This window comes from Maniola jurtina, chromosome 15 (genome assembly GCF_905333055.1).
Source record: "Maniola jurtina chromosome 15, ilManJurt1.1, whole genome shotgun sequence".
Classification (NCBI taxonomy): Eukaryota; Metazoa; Arthropoda; class Insecta; order Lepidoptera; family Nymphalidae; genus Maniola; species Maniola jurtina.
Window position 1 is genome coordinate 4,512,644 of NC_060043.1, and position 23,228 is coordinate 4,535,871.

The window sequence follows — 23,228 nt, forward strand, 5'->3', positions numbered from 1 at the left end:
GTTTCGGAACTCATCTTGCACTAACTTTTTTCATACGAAGATGGTCATGGATTGCACAATGGATGGTACTTATAGAGAGCCTAAGTCTAGCTGCAATTACTCTAATCTTCAAACGGCGGTCACTTAAAACCTCCTCTTCGATTACAGCAATAGTTTCAGGAGAGAACACTTTCACCGGTCGACCGTCATGGCCGAAGCCTTCGACCGTTTCTCTCCCGAAGCCAAACTCTTTCACCCAGTTTCTTACTGTGCTATACAAGGGGAAAGACTCCTTGTACACATCATCTAATCGTTCTTTTATTTGGGCGGGAGATAAGTCTTCATTAAACGGAAACTTGTGACGCTTCGATATTCGGTTTTCGACATTTCCAAAAAACACGCGAATCTTGATGTTCAAACCACTGCTGAGCTGAGACTACGCTTTTCATGTCAATGCATTTTAGTATATAAAGTAACACGATAAACGTACTGTCCGATATAACATAACATGTATCGATATGTTGGTTAGAACTATATCAGGCCAATTCATTTTGGGACCGCCCACGTATGTCTCTTGGGCCATACCAAATAGATTGACACCTCATTCATCAAAACCGGCTCAGTAGTTTAGGCGCTACGGTGAAACAAACAAATACAAACCTACATAGACTGCTAAGATCATAACCCTTCCTTTTGGCTTTGCCGTAGTTGGGTAAAAATAATAATTGGTAGTCAAATGAGTTGCTTCAACTTTATGGTATTTATTGATTTTGATGGATTATACAAGGTAAAAAATATGCAAAATGTTTATATCAGGAAATTCAACAATTAATTGTCAGGATACCTTGAAACATGGGGCTAGAAATTTAATCAGCTAAGCAAGAAACTTTCAATGAAACAAAAAAATTGGCTATATTTTACACAATATCACTTTTAATCATGCTTGTTATCACTTTTATCTTGAACAATACTTAAACAGGCATCTACAAATTCTGTAAATATTGGCTCTTGCATGTATTCATTTAATAAAACATCTGGATGAGGCGCTGTATCTAATATTTCTAGTATTTCTCTTACATGTGGATTTTCTAGACATTTTCTTAATTCTTTGGACTCTTCTGTAACAAAGGTAGAAAATCCGATTAAATGTTAATTGGGAGTAGATCTGAGAATACAGAAAATTGTCACAATGCATAGGTACTGTTTTATATACTGTGTGAGAATCAGAAGCTTGACTGCCAATCAATTCACCTGTATTGACATTTTGTCTTGGCTGTTGTGCCTTAAATGCCATAATTTGATGGATAAATCATTACTGTGTAGGTTCAACATGATTCATGAACAACTATATCCTTTAGCTAATCATCATCAATATATTGCAGGCAAACTACTGAGAACAGGTCTCTTCTCTGACTCAGATCTCTCAGAAGGGTTTAGCCATAGCTTATGCTGGCTAAGTGCAGATTGGCAAACTTAACACATCTTTGAGAACATTATGGAGAACTCTGGGATGTAGGTTTCCCCACTTTGTTTTCTTTCACTGTTAAAGCAAGTAATTTAAAGCAAGTAATTTTAATTGCTTTACACACAACTCCAAAAAGTAGAGGTGCATGGCCAGAATTGAATACCCAAACCCCGGAATAGGAGGTCAGCATCTCAACCACTCGCCCATCACCATTTACTCACTTTAGCAAATATTTATAATAGTTACCAAGCAGTTTTAGTTTCTCATTAGAAACTGTGTCTTCGGTAGGAAAATCAAACTCAACAATAGGTTCTTTTGTCTCTTGTGGTGATTGCGGTGGCGGTGAGCAGGGTACCTCCTTGTGAAGTTTGTAGCAGGTAACTGAGCAACTAAGTATTAGAATTTAGATTATTGTAAGTGGTTTTCATTGAATAGAAATGACAAAACTAACACCAGGTTTTGATATGTAAGCCACTGCAATTTCGTTCTATACCTTATTAAGTTATGCTAGAATATTTACGGGGTTTACTGCAAGAACTTAATTGCAATATTAATATAGGTCATAGGTGTATGATGACTTGACTCAGATGGCTTGTGGAGCTCGTAGGGTAGATTGCAGCAAGACAATGACATTGAATTCCTTGATTATTAAACTTCCGCGCGCAAACACAATTTTTGAGGTTATATTTAAATACTAATGTAATGTAGTTGACGCATTGTATTACCTATTTTTTATAAATTGGGTATATTTTACTTACTAAGATTCTCGACATGTAGGGCATTTGTATTTAGATTCTTTACCACATTGTATGCAACTCATGATTGTAAATAATTCTCTGGTAAGTATATATTATATTAATTGTAATTACTTTGTTACAATAAAATTATTGATACAATGTATAATTTTAAATTTTTGCATGTTTTGCACGCTCGATTTATTTGTTTTTTGTGTTTTGCATCAATCTTTTACAAGGTGTTTTTGTTTTGATATGAGTTTTTGACAGCTGACTTTTGTGAATTGTGACCGACTGTAGTTCAGAAACCGAGCAACCTCCTTCGTTTTTTCTTCAATCTACGCGACATTCACAGTTAACTATTATACTAGTCTAGAGAGCGACATTAGCGAAGTAAATTGTGTCGTGGTGGCGCGACCAAAAGCCACTAAACCAAGATACAACAACAACTGTTTCGGCAATTGCTTTACAAAAAACCTTCAGTTCAGAAACCGCACTAAAACAAAATTAGTCACGGGTAACTTTAGAAATGTGTCAAACATCGTGCAATGGAATTAATGGCATTATTATAAAAAAAAGTCCATCAACGATAAAAACTAATGTAAAATGAAAGCGTTATTAGTTTTAAATGTATTTCACAAAAATAATAAAAACTTACTGTCATATAGCATTTTAAACCACGTGCGTTTTCTTCGTTAATTTTCACGATCTGGATGGACAGTAGTTTTATAATAAATCTTTTTCTCTTAGGAGGTTAATATTCATAAAAAAACATAATATTGTTTTACTATTTAAATAAATTGGTTTTAGATGGTGATAAAATCATTCTCAAAGCAATAACTTAAAATTTAAAAAACCGTCGTAAAAATTTGTGTCGGGACACAAAAACCTCGGTAAGAAAACTAGAAAAGAGCTGATAACTTTCAAACGGCTGAACGATTTTCTTCGATTATCGCAGCGAACACTCTCGATCAAGCCACCTTTCGAACAAAAAAAAAAACTAAATTAAAATCGGTTCATTCGTTTAGGAGCTACGATGCCACAGACAGATACACATACAGACACACGTCAAACTTGTAACACCCCTCTTTTTGGGTCGGGGGTTAATAAAACCAAATTTCTTTATTTTTGTACTTTATTTAATAAGGTAGTTAGGTACATACATACAATAAATATTTACAAACACAGCATACCTACCTACCTACAGGTTTCACTAAATATTACATCGCCTACTTCTTAGGTACGTAAAAATTAATTAAAGGTAACATTAATTCTAGGAATACAACAGATTTTAAAGTAAAATCAAGAACAAAAATCGTCTTCAACACGTTTTTTATTATCAATAACATACTTAATTTAAACAATTCATTCAATTCAACTATAAGTATTTAAAATATTTTTAACTTTACAATTTAAGTTATCGGTTGGTGGGCACACAGTAGTTAGTTATTTTTCTTAAGTCTATACATTTTCCTATTTCTCCATATTATATTAGAGTTTGTTAGAGTTCTAACCATTTCTAACGCTCCATATACATACGATCAATAAGTTTTCCGGTCAAGTCGTCATGTAAACTTGACGTTAAACTTGATCGTGTATGGCTAGCGTAATGAATTTAAACTCTTAGAAATTGTAGTAGATAATATATTAACAAGAATAATGTTCTAAAAACCAGGAGTGGTAAACTTTCCTATCTACCGTCACCTACCCCTACTAGTAAACTGGACGGAAAATTGTTGGTTCTAAATGGTTACAATATCAAATATTAATCTGGGCTATATAGTAATAGGCTAGATGATTATTTAAGGCAATAATTTAGTCTAATAAGTAATTTAACTATTGTAAGCTGTGCAAACTGAATAGTCATAGCTACTATAAAACGTAGGTATATGGGACGCCAAACTTCTTGAATGCTCTGAATTGGTGACGAGTAGAGTATGGCAGGGGGTGAGAGTAAAGTATACACCCTCCCGCCCTACCCTCCTCCTGAATATTCGCTATGGGTCGGGACATTGTGTTTATTTTACCAGCTCAAACAAAAACCTCAGACCATTCAAGAAGTCTGGTGTCAACTTTAACTGTACGTGTGATTTTGTACAAGAGTCTTGGTAGAGCAGGCGTGCTTTCACAAGTTTTTTTCTTTGTAATACAAAGGAACAGCTTTTCAAGGTTTAATTAGGTTTAATTCATTTGTGATTGGTCTTCAAAGATATATGGCACAATGGTTGTCGCCACAAGTTTATCAAGATTTATAGGTAAGTAGACATTGATAAAGCTGACGCTGAAGCTAAATGAAATAAATGAAGGGGAGGTACCACTTAAGGTTACCTAATGGTACTTAGCACCTTTTAAACGTCAAGAAGTTTAGCTAGGTGAGGTAACTATCAACTATAGTAAATAAAGTTGGTTTCTCTTTTATAAATTGTTATAACTCTTCGTGTATGGCAGGTTTGTTGTCGCTGATGTAATACGAGAGGTCAGGAGCTGGAGTCCCGCTGTCGGCTGCTGCGATCGCGTGATATCTGTTTCTCAAGTGATGCGCTGAGGCCTTGGGCTGCCTTTCCCGTGTAAATATGCCCTTTTTGTTGCCGCCTACGCGCATTGTTCCTGGATGAATAGTTCATTTTAATACGTTGATCAAGCAAGTAAAAAGTCAAAGATCAAGTGCTAAAGATCAAGATCAAAATCAGTAAGATAAAAATAAAAAAGCGGTTGGATTTGAAATTAGTACCATTACAAAGCAGAACAGAAGAAACTTCACAGATGAGACAGTTGTTAAAGTTTTATACGGACAGAGGAGGTTTGATTAGTCCGTGTGAGTCGGATACACCTTGTGGATAAGCCGAAATCTTCCTTCTAGAGAGAAAAAATGGAGTGTGCTTTGACCATAGAATGGAAGTTCATCACCTACCTACGAATTAAAGTACGTACAGTACAACCAAATTAATAATGCGCATGCAGATCTTCTCTAATTGTCGTATTCCGAATCATTGAATCGTAAGAGCCCTAAACAATGCACTTGCATTTTGCACCTTGTTATAAACAAATAGGAGTCAATATCATGTGTATCATACGACCGTTGCCGAACAGTGACGAAGATTTCTATGATTAATTTGGTTGTACTGTAGCACCTTTTAAACGCCAATTTTAGCTAGGTGAGGTAACTAGTAACTACCCACCTATTAACGATAAGAAATAAAGTTGGTTTCTCTTTTATAAAATGTTATAACTCTTCGTGCACGGCAGGCATGTTATCGCTGACGTAATATGAAAGATCAGGAGCTGGAGTCCCGCTGTCGGCTGCTGCGATCGCGTGGTATCTGGCTCTCAAGTGATGCGCTGAGGCCTTGGGCTGCCGTTCCCGTGTGAAAATGCCCTTTTTGTTGCCACCTACTCGTGTTATTGCTGGGTGAAAACATTCAATTTAAGTGTGGTTGATCAAGCAAGTGAAAAGTCAAAGATCAAATGATGAAGATGATGATCAAGATCCAAGTGATTTGAAATTAGTTAACACATTTACAAAGAAGCACTCAGAATAATCTCCACAATCACAATGTGACATGATGACATGGTTTACAAAACTTTTTTATGCAGGTCAATAGGTAACCCGAGAAAAGTAACATCAAAGTATCAAACTAAAACAAATGTAATAAATTAATGTCAAAGAATCGAAATCTAAAACAAACAATGTACAACAAGGTTGCAAATACACGTATAGTAAACCACTATAATGCAAAGAAAAATGAACTTACTTTGTGCAGTTTTGAAGTCAGCGAAGTTCCAAATGAGCTCTCCAGAAAAGAAGCCCGCTTTTCGTAGTTTGTCGAACGCCTTGAAGTGTTCTGATAGCAGCGCGACTTGATATTCTTCCGACCACACATACTCCGGGATCTGAAATTTTATAGGAACGCAACGCTCTCATATCACAAGCCAAAGCAAATCAAATGTAGTCAAGGGCTTATCTGTATCTGAATTTAAAAAAATCAGAGTCATGCACGTATCGGTGGCATCTTCGGACACGTCTTCTGGTGATGAAGTAAATGACAAAATATAAGGCACACATAAATTAAATTGATTACAAAAAATCTGCTGCTTTCAATTTTTTTTCTAACATAAACCTTCCTTGTTCTGTTCTTTTCCTTAAGAGTAAAAGAATTTCATCCAAATCACCTTGATGCCTAATATTCTCCCACATCTTTTTGTTACAAAGCATTTGACATGCAATATGTCCTGCGATGTTTCCTCTCAACTGGGATATGTGGTTATCCAATGGGCAGATGTACAATTTCCTCAAAAGCTAGCTTACGTCCTTATTACCCCCGACCCAAAAAAGAGGGGTGTTATAAATTTGACGTGTGCACTGTGTATCTGTCTGTGGCATCGTAGCTCCTAAACTAATGAACCGATTTTAATTTAGTTTTTTTTTTGTTTGAAAGGTGGCTTGATCGAGAGTGTTCTTAGCTATAATCCAAGAAAATCGGTCAGCCGTTTCTAGTAACTGAAACCTTCACTTGTCGGAGGTGTTATAATTTTTTTAATTTACACTTGTTTTACCAGTTGTTCATCAGGTGACTTTCCTGCTCCTTTGCGCGCTAATTCTACATTAAATAAAGGTGATTATCAATATTATTAAGTCGGCTTACTAAATGAAGTCCAGCAAGTGTGTCAGCGCCGTATTCACTCATGATGACGGGTTTGTTGTGTTTGCGATGCCACGAAGTAGCCTCGTCCACCACGCTAGTCGCTATGTTGATGAGCTGCCCGGTTGCTGCGTACCAGCCGTTGTAGCGGTTAAAACAAATCACGTCTAAGTATTGACCCTGAAAATACAACCAGCACCTAAGTCACCTCTTTGTCAGTGGACTAATCAAAATCCATTTTATATTCAGTAAAAGCTGGATACTTTCATGAAATTAAATTCATAGTTCCAAGTATGCACCAACAGCGACGTCTGTACCATTCTTGTATCTCAGTTTTATCTCTCTATATAATTAGGTACCTATTTATTAATAGATATATTTTTAGAAAAATGATAATGAAAACCATGATGATTCTCGACCACACAGTTAGCCAAGTAATCTTGACTGTGATTATACTTACTTTATTTAAATCAATTATTTTAAGTAAGTTAGTGGATTAGCATACTTACAGATTTATCATTTAAATAACTCTGAGAAATGGCGATTGTAACGGGTCTTGATAAATCCATAGATTTGACGTGTTTCACAACGCTCCTAAAAAGAAGGTAGATTTTATTAAACATTTTCAAATAGATTAATTATATTAAGTAACTACCTATTAATAAATTAATAAATTATTTTCTTACTTGAAATAGGAGTCAGCTTTGAAGTTGCTGGATCTTGGTTCATTGGAAATGGACCACATGATCACACTAGGATGGTTCTTGTCTCGTCGTATCAACTCAGTTAATGACTGCTTATGTTTCACTAGAAGAGTGTCCGTGAAGATACTGAAATAATACATTAGAAATTAGAATACAAATTTATAATAATAATTATTATGTATAATTGAAATATATTTATAGAGTTATAGACCCAATAGACCACCCTGTACTATACCAATTGCACCTAATTTAAATAATAGAGTAGCCATTTTGTATGCAAAATAATTAAATAAATTTTCTTATTTGTTTTTTGTTTGGTGTTCAGCAGGGTAGTTCGATGTCTCCCACGTTCTTTACATTTTTCATCATTGGCCTTTAATCTATTTTAGCTTTATTAATTTTACCTTAGCGTGTTCTCACAGTACTTACTCGGTATCGACGCTTGGGCACTCATCAATAATCATGATGCCCATTTCATCGGCCATCTGATAGATTTCTTCAGCGTACGGGTAATGAGATGTACGGAACGCATTAGCTCCGACCCATTTGATTAAATTAAAGTTCTTCACCCACAGCACAGGATCCCAACCTTTACCGCGAAGCTGAAAGAAAGAACCAACTAAATGTAGAGTTATAATATTTTAGTGTACTTAGATCACAATGAGAAGTCACAATGTCTATTGAAATTAAAGTCAATGATCATGATTGCAAGATTAAAAATTAAAACTTAGAAAGTTTAAAATAAGCCACTTTTGAACAGAATTATTACACATTACAAAAATAGATTTTAACCTAATATTCAGTTACTAAAATCATACGACGAAGATGATATTAAAAGTCTTTTGTATACTTACATCAGAATCCTCATGCATGCCAAAGCCTCTGAGGTAGATGGGCTTGTCGTTGAGGTAGATCGTTGTGTTGCTCCATGTGACGGTTCTGATGCCTACTTTGAGGTTGTACGTGTCCACAATTTCACCTAGTGGACCTATCAGCGACGCCTGAAAACGATAGCCTTAAAACTATAGGTGAGATGTTAGAGCCGCTGGATCCAGGCGGCGCGGGTGGCGCAAGACCGTGTGGTGTGAAAGTCCGTACAAGAGACCTATGTCCAGCCGTGGACATCTATCGGTTGATGATGATGATAATGAATTTTGAACTTATAACTAAAAAATTCTGGTGATTAAGTTTGTAAAACTTTTATTAATTTAAATAAATACACGCAGAAAAGTGGAAATTATCAGTAGGTATTCCTAAAGCTTTAAAAGGAATAGATAATAGAAAGATTATTTATTCAAAGAGTTTTTGAATCGTGAAGTGATTCTACTACTGGTTCAAAATGCCCTGCCTAACAAGCAGAACTAGCGAGACCCAACGGCTGCTCTTTTCAAAGATTCCGTTTACAATATTATATTATCATGGATAAAAGTAGGTAGTTCCAGATTCATAAATTTAAAATAATACAGCATAAATAAAAGGATAGTATCAATTACCTTCAAAGTGTACAAGTATCCAGGATTAGGATGCATCAGATAAGGCCACCAGAAGTTGGCATTGCCAATCTCCAAAAGGCCTGCGCATTCGTTCGCCCCAACCACTTGTAAACCGTTCTTATCAAACAATTGGATAAGGCAGTTCGCGTTGGAGGTACCTTTGTAAGTGACGTTATATACCACGAAACCTGGAAGCGAAAATGTTATAAGTATGATTTTTACAAAACTACTAGAATCAGTGACCTCATCTACGATTATAAGCAGGCAGGCATATAAGCATATATAGGCACAGCTAAAGGCAGGAGTAGAACCCATAAACTTTCGTCAAATCGTCGCCTCAGTGCTTGTTTGTCTTATCTACCATTGGGTAAATTTTACAGTAGAAGAGTTTTTGCCCTATCTCTTTTTAAGAGCTTTAGTTTCTAGATTTCAAGGTTTTTCTTAATAGATGAGTTACCTATGTATTGACAGCTACAACATTCATAAGAGTTGATAATTAATTATAGCTTATTTTACAGGTTTTGTATGGAGATAGAACAAACATGCACAAATATTATTATGAATGTGGACTTAGAACATTACCTTATTACAGATAGCACAAAGTGACTGTTCCATTTTTGCATGCTTATTTGTTCTATGTTCCAAATACATATACAGGATGTTTTTTGACAATTTCTTTCGAATAGTGATTTGAGTTTGAAAGAAGAAGACAAACAAACAATCTTTAATTGAAATAGAATTGCCAATCGTATTTTTTTTCATCAACCGACTTTTAAAAAGGAGGAGGTTCTCAATTCGTCTGTATTTTTTTAATGCTTGTTACCTCATAAATTTTGACTGGGTGAACTGATTTTGACGATTCTTTTTTATTTGAAAGCTGGTGCTTCCCGTGTTTAACCCTGACCATTTCAATTTGGTCCAGTTTAGTCGGTTTTTTAAAAAAGTTTATACTATTGGAGAAATATTAAAAAATAGTACTACTGCTTACCACACAGATTAAGAGCATCAGGGACTGGATTTCTAATACAAACTTTCTTTTATTTTTTAAGGTTGGCGGTGTTAGTTAACATCGCATAGTTTTTTAAGGTGCTCATGAAATAACAAATGCAATTAAAGATTTTTTTTTTATTATAACTGTCTTTTACTTAAAACAGTGCTTGCTTAGAACTACTTATTTTTTTTTAATTTTTTCTTACTGTCTTGTCTTTTGTAGGCTTCCTCGCAATTTTCTCTTCTTAATAGCTTTATTTCCTGCACTTAATGTCTTCTTCTTATTTTTGCCTTCTTTGGTTTCATTTACTTCTGTGTGTATATCCTTTTCATTTTTTCCTCCTTTAGTTTTATTTCCTGCATTGAGTGTTTTGTTCTCGTTTTTACCTCCTATTATTTCATTTCTTTCATTGAGTGTCTTCTTTGCTATTTTCCTATTTTTTTAATTCTTTTTCATCTGCTAGTTTATTCGCATCGATATTTTCTTTTTCGTCCTTCCATCGTACAGCTTTTTTAATAAGACTCTCCATATACATTTTGTCTTCTACTGGCATATATTTGAACATGCTCCGAATGTCATCAATTTTCTTTTTCGTTAATGTTTTATTTTCCTCTTTTATGATAATTTCACTTAAAATAGTGATTTTTTTCTTTCTTATGTCAATTGTCTCTTTTGCTCCAGAAAATGAAGTTTGATATTTAATAATATACCACTCTTCTTTAGAATATGTTATTGATTTGACTTGTTTATAAGGTATCTGATGGAAACCAAATTTTCTAGCTTCAGACTGAAATGACAAAAAATCGGGATCCTGCATTTGTGTAAAAAATAGTTTTAGAACATTTGATTTTATCTTAAGTAGGGCACGTAGTAGAGATAATGGACTGTATATTTCTTGGTGTCTTAGGTTTCTTTCTATCATGTTTCAATCATGTGAGGATGTTTAGTCATAAAAAAAAAATCAACACCCTGTTGCAAATTCATAACGCAATTGAGTGTAAATTAAAAAGTACTTACTGCTCAATTTGTGGCTGCTTCTGCTCGTATCCACTTTTATAACCTGTTCTAGACATGATATTTTGTCAATATCTAGAACAATTTATGCACTAAAAACACTACAATTTATATAATTTTAGAATTATTTCTTAGTAACGAGGTTATTCTCCCGACGTCTCAGCCAAAGTGACGAATCAAAACAAAATGGCGGACATGGCGCGCCGCGGCACCGCGGTCTGTGATTGGTCGATTCAAAGGATATAGAACACTCAAGAACTCAACGTCTCTTACGATGTGGGACTTAAAACAAACACTGGACATAGTACAAATAAGCACAAAATTTTCATTGCAGTGTCGTGTCACTAAAAAAATTTAATGAGTTTTTTTGTTGTATTTAAAAGAAAAAGTTTAAAATCTTCCCTAACAGCAGGATTGAAATTTAAGCCGTAACAAATAACGCATTAAAAGTTATTTTCGAAAAATTTGGTAGATAGAACAAAAAAGCACTGAGGCGACGAAATAATACTTATTGGAACGAAAACGATTTTGTATAAATATTTACAACAGAAAAGTATTAAATTGTAAATTAAAAATTTATAACACCCCCGACAAGTGAAGGTTACAGTAACTAGAAAAGAGCTGATAATTTTCAAACGGCTGAACCGATTTTCTTGGATTATAGCTAAGAACACTCTCGATCAAGCCACCTCTCAAACAAAAAAAAACTAAATTAAAATCGGTTCATTCGTTGAGGCGCTACGATGCCACAGACAGATACACAGATACACACACACGTCAAACTTATAACACCCCTCTTTTTGGGTCGGGGGTTAAAAATTGGAGGTAAAGACTTTCGAAATGAATTTTAAGATAAGCAATCTAGTTTCATTGACCGGTCACTTTCCTAATACGGTTTATAAGTGCGGCCACCCGGAAAATGCCGGGTAAAGAGATTACCTATTAAATTGTCTTGACTCTATAATTACTAATATTTAATTTAGGTACTGGCATGGCCTAGGGGCTTCATTACATAAGGCTACGTGCATACAGCATTGGTTTAACTATGAAATACTGTAAAAAAAACTCTTTAATCACCTGATGTAAATTAGTTAGTGCAGCTATCATCCTAATTTCAGCGTTTTTAGCGTAGCAAATTATAACAGTAGACGTAGTATTTAAACGAATTTTAATACACAGTATGATAAATACGGCATAAAAATTGCTTTTGACAGAAACATAAAGTAACCTCATTCACGTGAACCGTTAGCTTATTGTATCCCAACCAGTGCAATGCAGATAGGATCGTTGCATTGTCATGTAGCCCGCAATAAATGTGCCGAGTAATTTATTCAAGGATTATGAATAAGCCGGCGTGGCTGAACTAGCGAATGATCTGGGTTGTAGCCTATACCAGGCGGCTCCTAGACATTCGCTGGTTCGGCTATACGAGGCACCCTTCATGCAACCGGGCGGGTCGGCGGGGTTGCGGATCGCCGGCGTCCCCAGGACCCTGGACAAGAAGGACTGCTACGGTACCACTCCCAACACCGAGCAGTGTCCAAGTAACCCTTTCCCGTGTTCCCCCAGCCTACTCCTAAACCAAATGTCCTATCATAAAAGTCCCTCAATTAATCCTAAACTCCCGCACACTCCACACTCACTTACACACAGAGACACACACAAACACTACTCAGATAACACACAAATATTAGAAACAAATGGCGGATCTTAAAACTAATTTCGGTCTCCTGGTGGGTAGCGGCTCAGTGCCCAAATCCCACCCTGGCACCCAGGCGACGTCTACCGACGGCGCCCAGGGCCCAGGCTGCCCCACCGTATCAGGAGGGGGCAAAGACCCGCAAACCATCGGTTCGACAATGATGGAAACAACGACCTCGGCTAGTAACATGGATATGTCCTCCCTAGCTGCAGCGATCCCTGTGCCTGCCAGTGCAAGCACATGGACGCTTGTGGCCCCCAAGCAAAAACGGAAAAACAAGGGGAACAGGACTGACAGACGGACACGGAAACAAACGGACACACAGGCAGACGAACAGACGGACGAATTGAAAACCCGACCGACGGACGGTAGGGAAAACGGAGGCGGGAAGCGAAAGGAACCCGACTGCCCAAGCGCGGACGCCAGCAACTTGGCCGGAGGAAGCAAAGGTGGAAGCGAGGGACGACCCCCACTAAGTGGCGGCCGGCCTTTTGCGGACACTGGCGCAACCCCTGGCTGTTCCGCAGGCGAACAGGCGAGCGGGCAGGTATCGGCCCCCGATCGCAACCCTAATGCCTCGGGGAAGTCGAGCACCACCACTGTCGGGGCTGGGCAAACCGCAGTCGAGGACAGGGGGAACGATGGTGGTCACACTGACCCCGACGGGAACCCAATCCAGGCGCGGGGCGCAACGGGCCCTGGCGGTTCCAACACCGCTCGACCCCCAACTACAACAACAACAAAAACAACATCCAACAAACCAACAGATAAAACAGACGCAACAAAGACCTTGAACCCACCTAAAGCGAGGGCACGCCCGCGCTTTAGGAAGCGGAACAGGGGACAGACAAAAGACAGACAGGACCCCGGGACGTCATCGAGTCAGACGAACAAGAAAAGAGACAGACTTGACGACACGATTTCACCCAGGGGGGAACACAAACGCGCACGGACTGACGACAGACACACCCGAGATGCGAAGGGCTCCTATGCCACAGCAGCCCAATCGCATCTGAGCGTCGCTGTAACCACCACCCCCAGAGTTGACCTTACCCAAGATGAGACGAATGCCATTCAGGCCCAGATACAGAAGGCGATTTTCGCGGCCTGTATCGAGCCTCTGGCACCAGGCCAAACCCGATACGCCCCGGCGTTTGAGGGTAAGGCCTTCCTCAGCGAGGGTGTACTAAAAATGTGGTGCCACGATGACCAAGCCTGTAACTGGCTCATAAACGTGGTGCCAAAACTAACATCACCCAGGAGCGGAACAGGGCTCACTGTGATAAAACAGACCGAAATCCCAGTCAGGGTTAGGTCGGGACTTTATGTCCCTGACTACGACGGGGAGATAGGCCAGCTACACCAGGTCCTATCTCACCAAAACCCATGGTACGGAGTGTCACAGTGGACCCTGTTCAGCTACCGTAGAACAACCAGCAGCCCTCCTGGGGTGTTCCTAATATTAGGAATCCCCAATGTAGAGCTGCCAACGATTCTGGCGCGCGGCAGGAAGGTCGCCTATTCCACGGGCTCCATCTACATCAGGTTCTTCACGAGTGAAGGACTGAGTGATGTACCGCCCGGGCATGACTCAGCGCCTGAAACTCGAGAGGAGCCTGATGCGGATCGGGACATGGATGTGGATGGACCAACCGGCCAGCTCCCAGTGACACCTGAGCCTTCCGTGAGTGCTGTCCTAGACAATATCGAGGAAGTGCTGGCGGACTCCCGGACCAATACGAAATCACGGGAGAGGAAGGCGACACACAACGCTCCAGACGCAACAGCCCCCGCCGAACAACCACCGGCGCAGAGGGCGACAAAATAAAAATCATCCAGACCAACCTCCAGCACAAACATCTCGCCACGGCCACGCTACGAAGGCAGCTGGAGGTTGAACCCGAGACCATCGCACTGATCCAGGAGCCGTGGGTCAGGGGTAAAACCATATGCGGTTTCGGAAGCTGCAATGGTAAGATCTTTTCACATTGCAATGACGAAGCACCAAGAACATGCATTTACATTCCGCGCTGCATTACAGCGTCACTACTAACACAATACTGTTCCAGAGATCTGACAGCAGTAAAAATAAAAAATGGAATACAACAGGGCGTGGGACTACCACCAAGACCAGTGGTCCTAGTCTCACTCTACATGCCCATAGAAGACCGAATACCAACAAAAGAACTGGTGGACCTCACAACACATTGTGAGGACAACGACATAGATCTAATTATCTCTGTCGATAGCAACGCACATCACAACCTGTGGGGATGCACAGCCAACAACAAAAGAGGTGAGAATCTCATGGACTTTCTACTAACAACCAACCTAACAATTACTAACAAGGGCACTGAACCGACTTTCGTGTCGAGTAGGTACCAAACCATAATCGATCTAACCTTAGCGTCAACCAGAGCTGCAGACCAAGTAACGAACTGGCATGTCAGCGACGAGCCTTCGCTCTCCGACCACAGGCGGATATGCTATGAGCTAGATCTGATGATAACCCAACACGCACCAAAGAGAAATCCAAGGAAAACTAACAGACTAAAATACAAAACCTTGCTAACGCATCAGATAGGTACAAACAAACCTAACGACATCGACGATATCGACAACATCGAACAAAACGTAAACAAACTAACGGAGTGCATTAAGACAAGTTATGAACAAGCTTGTCCTCTGAAGAAAATCAACACAAATCGACTGCCAAAAAACAGCTGGTGGGGCCCAGATCTGGAAAGAATGAGGAAAAACCTCAGACATCTTTTCAACAGAGCAAAAAACACCAGACAAGAACAAGATTGGGACAACTACAAGGAAGCCCAATACAAATACAACAAACGCGTCAGAGAAAAAGACAAAACCGCGTGGCAAAAGTTTTGTACAAGCATAGAGTCGAACGACACTGCAGCCCGCATACGTAAGATTCTAGCAGACGACAACACCCGCACACTCGGCTCGCTGAGGAAAGCTGACGGAACATACACGAAGGATGACAAAGAAATAAGCGAAACGCTCATTGAAACGCATTTCCCTGGCTGTAGAATAGTAGACTCAGCAGACTGGGAACACAACCTAGGACACCATCCCACAGATGAGGATTGGGATCTTGCTAACAACACAGTCACGCGAGATAGAATCAGCTGGGCTATTGACACCTTTCACCGTTTTAAATCAGGGGGGACCGACAAAATTTTCCCTGCACTTTTACAATGGGGAAAACTTCAACTGACACCATGGCTGGAAATAATATATAAGGCCTGTATAGCATACAAATATATCCCAACAGCCTGGAGAGAAGTAAAGGTAGTCTTTCTACCAAAACCTGGAAAGAGTGACTACACTTTACCAAAGTCCTTCAGGCCTATCAGCCTTACATCATTTCTACTAAAAACACTCGAGAGACTGGTTGATCGGTATCTCAGGGATGGAACCCTAAGACATGTACCCCTACACTCACACCAACATGCTTACAGCACTGGCAAGTCAACGGAAACCGCTCTGCATTCCGTTGTTGGCAAAATTGAACATGATCTAGAAAACAAACTATCAACACTGGGTGTCTTCATTGATATTGAAGGAGCTTTCGACAAGACAACCTTTAATAGCATAGACAGGGCCTTGGGACGATACGGGGCGCCAAGAACTATACGCAGCTGGATAAGAGCATTATTAGAACTAAGAATCATACAACTAGATATCAACGGAGTCACAAAAGGCATAGTAGCGAGAGGCTGCCCTCAAGGAGGTGTCCTATCACCAATCTTGTGGAACCTTGTAGTTGACGACTTGATAAACAAACTAAACACAAGCGGATTTTACACCATTGGTTATGCTGATGATCTCACCATCTTAATCAGTGGAAAACTAGAGAACACATTATATGAAGTCATGCAACGGGCATTGCGCGTAATCGAAAGATGGTGCAATGAAAATGAACTCACCGTAAATCCAAAGAAAACAGAGATGATTCTGTTTACCAACAAAAGGAAAATAGAGCTAACCAAACCACCAACTCTGTTCAACACAAGCCTCAAACTGTCAACTGAGGTAAAATACCTTGGTGTGACTCTGGACAGCAAGCTCAGCTGGAAAAGGCATACAGAAGATAAAATTAATAAATCGCTTACGATACTAAACCAATGTAAACGCATGCTGGGGAAAAAATGGGGGCTTAAACCAAAGATAATAAAGTGGTTATACCTAGCGGTAGTAAGAAGCTCATTAACATACGCCGCTTTGATATGGTGGCCGAGAACTCTTCTTACGACCGCCCAGCAAGAACTACAGAAATTTCAACGACAAGCATGCCTCGCCATTACAGGCTGCATGAGTACCACACCAACAACAGCACTTGAAATCATACTGGGGATCCCGCCCCTACACTTACAAATCAGAGAAGAAGCAACGCTCGCAGCCTTGAGACTGAAAACCTCAGGTCTATGGAAAGAACAGAACACAAGGCACACTAAAATTCTAGTGCAAAGCATAACCAAAGAACCACGCCTGGAGTGGAAATGTGACAGAACCAGGAAACAACATATACTGGACAAACCATACAAAATATATCCAGAGATAAACATAGATACGAAGTCAACACGGGATGCAATAGAAGTGTACACCGATGGATCCAAAACAAAAACTGGCACAGGAGCAGGGGCCTACTGCCAAGAACTAAACATGAAAATAAGTCACGCACTCGGTAAGGACAACTCTGTCTTCCAAGCAGAGTGTGTAGGCATTACAACCGCAGCCATAGCAATGGCAAATCGACAGGTAAAAAACTTTAAGATTAACATTAACTCAGATAGCCAAGCTGTTCTCAAAGCTTTGGCTAAATTCTGGACAACCTCCGAACTCATAAAAGACTGCCATAAGGCTCTGGAAACACTCGCCATGTCGAATGATATCACCCTACGGTGGGTCAAAGGACATGATGGGGACCAGGGAAACGAGGCAGCGGACGCATTAGCACGCAAGTCCACGACGCTGAAGGTGACAGGGCCTCAGCCTATTGTACCCATACCCTTCAGTGAGTATAAAACTTGGTTGCATGAACTAACACTTAAGGAGCATTCCCAATTATGGGCAAACGCAACTGACTGCAGGCAAGCCAAAGAGGCTTTCCCTAACATAGATATACGACAAACTAACAAACTACTCCGCCTGGACAAAGGTAAACTTAGGAAGGTGGTGGGACTCATAACAGGGCATAGCCCACTAAACAAACACCTTTTCGTTATAGGTGTTACCGACAGTCCTCTGTGCAGGGCCTGCATGGAGGTCGATGAGACGCCGACACACGTGCTCCTGGAGTGCATGGTCGTGGCAGAACAACGAGAACGCCATTTGGGTTCCCCAACCTCACTCCATGAAGTCCTCGGCAACCTGGGCGGTCTACTTGGCTTCTGGAGCGAGCTTGGATGGCTGGAGTGAAGACTTCGGCGGGGAGGGGCAACGCACGCACAACAGACGGAAACGTTTAAGTGCGGAAACCAGCCCAGAGAGAAGAAGAAGAAGAAGAAGCCGCGCGTACCTCTACAATCGTAGGAAATGTAATGTCTACTTAGTTAAAGATACTAGTAAGTATTTTACCCATTACAATCTTCCACCTGCCTTCATACTTGGCTTGGCACACAAATTAATTAATATCACTGCTTACTACAATTTTTTGATAGCCAAGTTCTCAAAAGTTCTATGAAAAATCCTTCAATGTTTTAAAGAAAAGAGTTACCTACTCAGAAACCAATTATCCGGATAAGTATCTGGATTTGTGAATAATAATAATTGTTAGGATAAGTCGAAAAAGCTGAACTTTAGATAAAATAATGTACCTACTTTGAAGTATACACATGGACGGCAAATGAGCCACGAAAAAGTGGATTGACAGCAAACTGCTAGGTTGGAGAGACCGAAGATCGGTAGATTGAAACATTAGGGTTCATGGAGTTCGGAGTTGGATTGGAAAGCATCTGATAGTATTAGATTAAATAGTTTACCTACTATGCCTAACAATACTAGGCCAAGCCAAGCCCCACCCAAAGTAGAGCTTCGAATGTATTGTTTGGACTTAAGCAAGCCTTCTGATAGTTTAGATCACCTGTGAGTCCCTGGATGTCAGTGTTGACGATAACATCGTCGATATACTCTTGCGGTGTGGTGTATAGGAAGACTGACCGGTGGATGCCGGCGTAGTTGAAGAAGTCGAAAGTATAAGTCTGCTCCTGGCGCACTTTCGTGTTACTGAAACATTGACATTTCTTTTTGTAAAATAAAATAATTATAGAACGTATATGTTGGCCATTTACGAGCCGCTTTCTATTGCCTAAAGAGTTTGGGAAGGCAAAGCCATCTTCAAACAACTCCTATGCTGCCATTGTTATATGAAAATCACGGTGTAGGATTGTCTAAATATCAGTAAATATAATATAGGTAAAGCAATGACGACTGCGTGTAATTTTGACATTATCTAATGAGAGCACTAGGTAAAATGATATAGCTTAAATATGAATAATTAAGGATAATGATAAGCTATGTTTGTTTTAATAATGCCAAAGTAAATATTTAGGCAGGTATTTAAAAAAAAAAACAACTTACCCAACAACGATATCTCTAATGGTGCCCTGTGGCACGGTGTCGCTGAGCAGCGTGTTGTCGACCACGACAGTGAGGAGGTTGCTGCCATTGTAGTTAATTAGGCCAGTGATCTCGACCTCGAACGGTAGGTGACCAATTTCATGGTAGGTCACCGGCTGGCTGTTCACCCACTGGAAGAACAACTTACTGTTATAAAGTGTTATTAAAGAACATAGACTAAAGAAAAAAGATTATTATCCGGGAACGCGTAATCAGAACTGACTCTATCATAGTTCACAACAGTTAGGAAATTTGTAACAAAACGTTGAGGTTTCGAGTTTCGACGTCATTGGCAGGCGTCAAATGTTACCTACATTACTAAATAATTTTTAAAACTATAAGTTTTTTTGGCTAGCGGTCAGAGCGTTGGGCGCGAATCCAGAAGACGTAGGTTTGAATCCTGCCTGCAGATTGAATTTAGAAATTTCGTTGAATTGTAGGTAAAAACACTATCTAGGTTATGAAAACACTAGGTAAAAACACTAGGTAGGTTATGAAACGACTATTTTTCTTTGTTTTCACGTCACCCATAGCCTAGTATTTGACAGATCGTCGATTCAGGATTAAACCAAGAATTTCCTGACTCTAGAACTGACTCTGACTCTGTTAGCCCTGCCACCTTAGAAATACACCTACGGCGGCACACCCCTTCGACAACTCTCGCGGAACTCTATATCTTATGAGAGGAAAAGAATGACATAAGAGAAGAGTTTCCGCAATAGCATAAGAGAGGAGTTTATTAAATATTAGGTCGCAGCGCAGTGCGAGCTGAATTGCACTTTATTGCGTCGTAACAAGAGTTGCTATTTATTTAAACATCGGTCCCGAGTGATCCTTCTGTACCTGGATACTCGTACTATTGTGTATTCTATGGCGTAACGAAGAAATGAAAACATCCGTGGGAATGAATGCATGAACCTTTTCACACCACACAAAAAGTACTTAACATAAAGTACAATACAATTTGGCGTCCAAATCGCTACATTTTTTCCGGAAACCAATTACAAAATAATGTTGATTCGAAAATAGAACTTTTACGAGGGCGTGATGCAAAGTTATAATGCGTGAAATAGCATCACTTTTTTGAGCATGTTTATTCGTGAGTGCTCATTTCGCTTTAGTCTGTGGCGTTCTTAATTACATGTTAACAGCTTTAAATCTTTCATGGCATGGGTTTAATTTCGCAATTATAATAAACATAATATGATGCCTGTGTTTTCGTAAGAAGCGTTTTATAATCCGTGGGGAATATTTGATGTTCCAAGATAATAAGTAGCCTATGTTCGTCACCGGATTACAAGCTATCTTAAATTCTAAGCTAATCCAAGCCTTTTTAAAAAAAGGCTTGGATAGGCCTAAGATGCCTAAAGGCCTAAGATGGGACGCGTTTACCTAGAAGCTGCCTGTTTACACTTGTTTTAAAGATACCCGAATTGCAATTGTTCAAAAGTCTTTTGTCAAAATCGTTTAAAGTTTAAACGGAGAGTCTATGAAAAGCTAACAGACAGTTAGACGGACATGCAGACACTTTCGCATTTATAATATTATTTAGTAAGTATGCATGAGTTTGCTTACTGTAATTAGTGGAGTGGTTTCAAATCAATTATTTATCAAAAGGTTATGCTAAGGGTGACGAAGTTCCAACTACAATAGGAAAAATTCTCAAACTGGGATTCACTTCTTTATCTACTATTGAACTTTATGACACATTCAAAGTAAACAAAACATAAGTGTATAAAATTGTAAACAGCGGAAAGGTTTTAGAAATTGATGATTGTATCGTGTTTTTGCTTAGATTATTATATGTAATTTAGTAGGTATAGATAACGATACAAATGTCAATCATTTTCGATAAGTGCATTATGTACTTACTTATTCATTTTACATGTTTTCAATTTTCTAGCTGTTACAATTTTAGTCAACACCAATTTACTATATTATACGAAGAGTCCATAGATGTATTAATATTATAAAAATGTGTCTATGTGGATATAGAAGAGATAAGCGTGGCCTTACAGTTATAAGTCGTGTTTTTAAGAGGGGTCTCTCCGTCACTCGCTTCATACAAAAGTAGTTCCAATTTCATAAAGTCCATGAAATTTTACAGACATATTCTAGAAACTAATATGTATATCTGTGGTTTTCCAGATTTCTGTTAAAATATTCGGTTTCAAAGTTCCGCGGTCTTAAAAATTTACAGACAAATATTTGAGCCCCTGTAATTTTAAAACTACATATATTTAGAAAAATCTAAAACACCACAGACACAGATATTAGTTTCTTGAATATGTCTGCAAAAATTCATGCAAAATTTGGTTGCTTAATATTCAAATGAAATTGGAACTGCGATTGTATGAAGCGAGTGACGGAGAGCCCTGTTAAGTTTTTGAGTTTGATATTGCAATCGCATTAATAATAATTATTATTATATGTATACCTAGTTGTTACTGTTTAGCTTATCAAGTTTTCTGTATATTACCCTGATATTATTATCTTAAAGAAGACTCAGCTTTTATCAAACACCTCGAAATCTACCGGTTCTAAGACTAGATATCTAATGATCTAATATGTCTATTGTGGACATAATATGAGGAGATAAGTGTGGCCTTACAAGAGTTTTTAGGTTCGACATTACAATAAATAGGTATTAGGTAGGTGTATAAAGTTGTTATTGTTGCAATTTTGCTTATCAAGGTCTTGTCAACGGATAGCTTCGATGTTCGGTTATCATTGCTATTTGGTCTGTTAAACTGAAATTCAAAATGTAATCTACCTAGGAATTAGATCTGTCTGAAGATAAATAATCTAATTCCTTGTTTCTATTCATAGGACAGTGCTGAGTGCAGATTTCGTTTAAAAAAACTAGCAATAAACTTTGACAGAAACAACAAACTTATGAACGAAAATTATTCTAATAAGACATATTATTATTATCTTTCGTTGATATAATTTTGTGTTTTACAGTTGAAATCAAAAATACAACTAAATTGATGTGCTCATATAAATAACTAGAGGATGCCCGCGTTTTCGCCCGCGTGGATTTAAGTCTTAGAAAAATCCCGTGGGAAATATTTGATTTTTCGGGATATAAAGTAGCCTATGTCCGATCCCGGGATGTAAGCTAACTTTGTATCTTTCATTAAAATTGGATTACCTGTTAAGTTGGGCAAAGCTAGCAGACAGACAGACAGACACACACGCATTTATAATATAAGGTGTGGACTATGGATATCAATATGCTTTCATCAATAATATCATGTTTCATAGATCGTGCGGCGTGCCAAGTTCTAAGATGTGTCGATCTGTCACAAATCGTAACCGCACTACGGTTCAACATATTACATTACAAGATTTCTAGGGCTTGTTAACACGCTTGTTAAATGATATATGTATTGTGAAAATCTGATCTTTGAATAACAGCGTCTGGTAACGTCTACTAAGTTTATAAATCAAAAACTTGCCGGAAGGACTTTTAAACATTTTTAGGGTTCCCTTATAGGATCACTTTGTTGTTTGTCTGTCTGTCCGTCCGTCCATGCGTCCGTCCGTCCGTCCGTCATGTCTGTCAAGAAAACCTATAGAGTAGGTACTTCACGAAGACTTAGAATCATAACATTTGGCAAATAGGTAGGTCTTATAGCACAAGTTAAGGAATAAATCCGAAAACCGTTTTGTGGTCATATCATCAAAAAAATTCAAATGTGTTTAAATCAAAGAAAGATAACTATAACAAGTGTGGTATATGAAAGGGCTTCTAAAACAGATTTTTATTTATTTTTCTGCATAATAGTTTTTGATTTATAATACTAATAAACTTGTCTGTTTCTCTGCATGTGTCACTGCTCAATAATTATGGACCGATTT

General features: G+C 38.8%; 2 protein-coding genes across 7 annotated transcripts in view; both read right to left on the reverse strand.

The window, feature by feature from the left end:
* Positions 1 to 872: 872 nt before the first annotated feature.
* LOC123872823 (zinc finger HIT domain-containing protein 3) lies at positions 873 to 2,412 on the reverse strand. The gene is made up of 3 exons (XM_045917373.1): positions 2,203 to 2,412; positions 1,691 to 1,833; positions 873 to 1,097 (listed from the first exon to the last, which is right to left on the reverse strand). The coding sequence occupies exons 1-3, from the start codon at positions 2,262 to 2,264 to the stop codon at positions 913 to 915; spliced, it is 390 nt and encodes a 129-aa protein (XP_045773329.1). The 5' UTR covers positions 2,265 to 2,412; the 3' UTR covers positions 873 to 912.
* Positions 2,413 to 3,644: 1,232 nt separating this feature from the next.
* Positions 3,645 to 23,228, reverse strand: part of LOC123872822 (beta-glucuronidase) — a 44,208-nt gene continuing 24,624 nt past the window's right edge. For 3 of the 6 annotated variants that reach the window (XM_045917368.1, XM_045917371.1, XM_045917370.1), the window contains exons 4-13: positions 19,326 to 19,495; positions 18,829 to 18,971; positions 9,016 to 9,203; positions 8,377 to 8,523; positions 7,952 to 8,124; positions 7,505 to 7,648; positions 7,328 to 7,412; positions 6,822 to 6,998; positions 5,931 to 6,069; positions 3,653 to 4,785 (exon numbers count right to left, since the gene is read on the reverse strand). In XM_045917368.1, the coding sequence (XP_045773324.1) occupies positions 4,604 to 4,785; positions 5,931 to 6,069; positions 6,822 to 6,998; positions 7,328 to 7,412; positions 7,505 to 7,648; positions 7,952 to 8,124; positions 8,377 to 8,523; positions 9,016 to 9,203; positions 18,829 to 18,971; positions 19,326 to 19,495 (1,548 nt within the window). In that variant the 3' untranslated portion in view covers positions 3,653 to 4,603. Of the gene's footprint in view, positions 4,786 to 5,357; positions 5,584 to 5,930; positions 6,070 to 6,821; positions 6,999 to 7,327; positions 7,413 to 7,504; positions 7,649 to 7,951; positions 8,125 to 8,376; positions 8,524 to 9,015; positions 9,204 to 18,828; positions 18,972 to 19,325; positions 19,496 to 23,228 lie in introns of all 6 variants that reach the window. The other 3 variants (XM_045917372.1, XM_045917369.1, XM_045917367.1) reach the window with 3 other exon arrangements.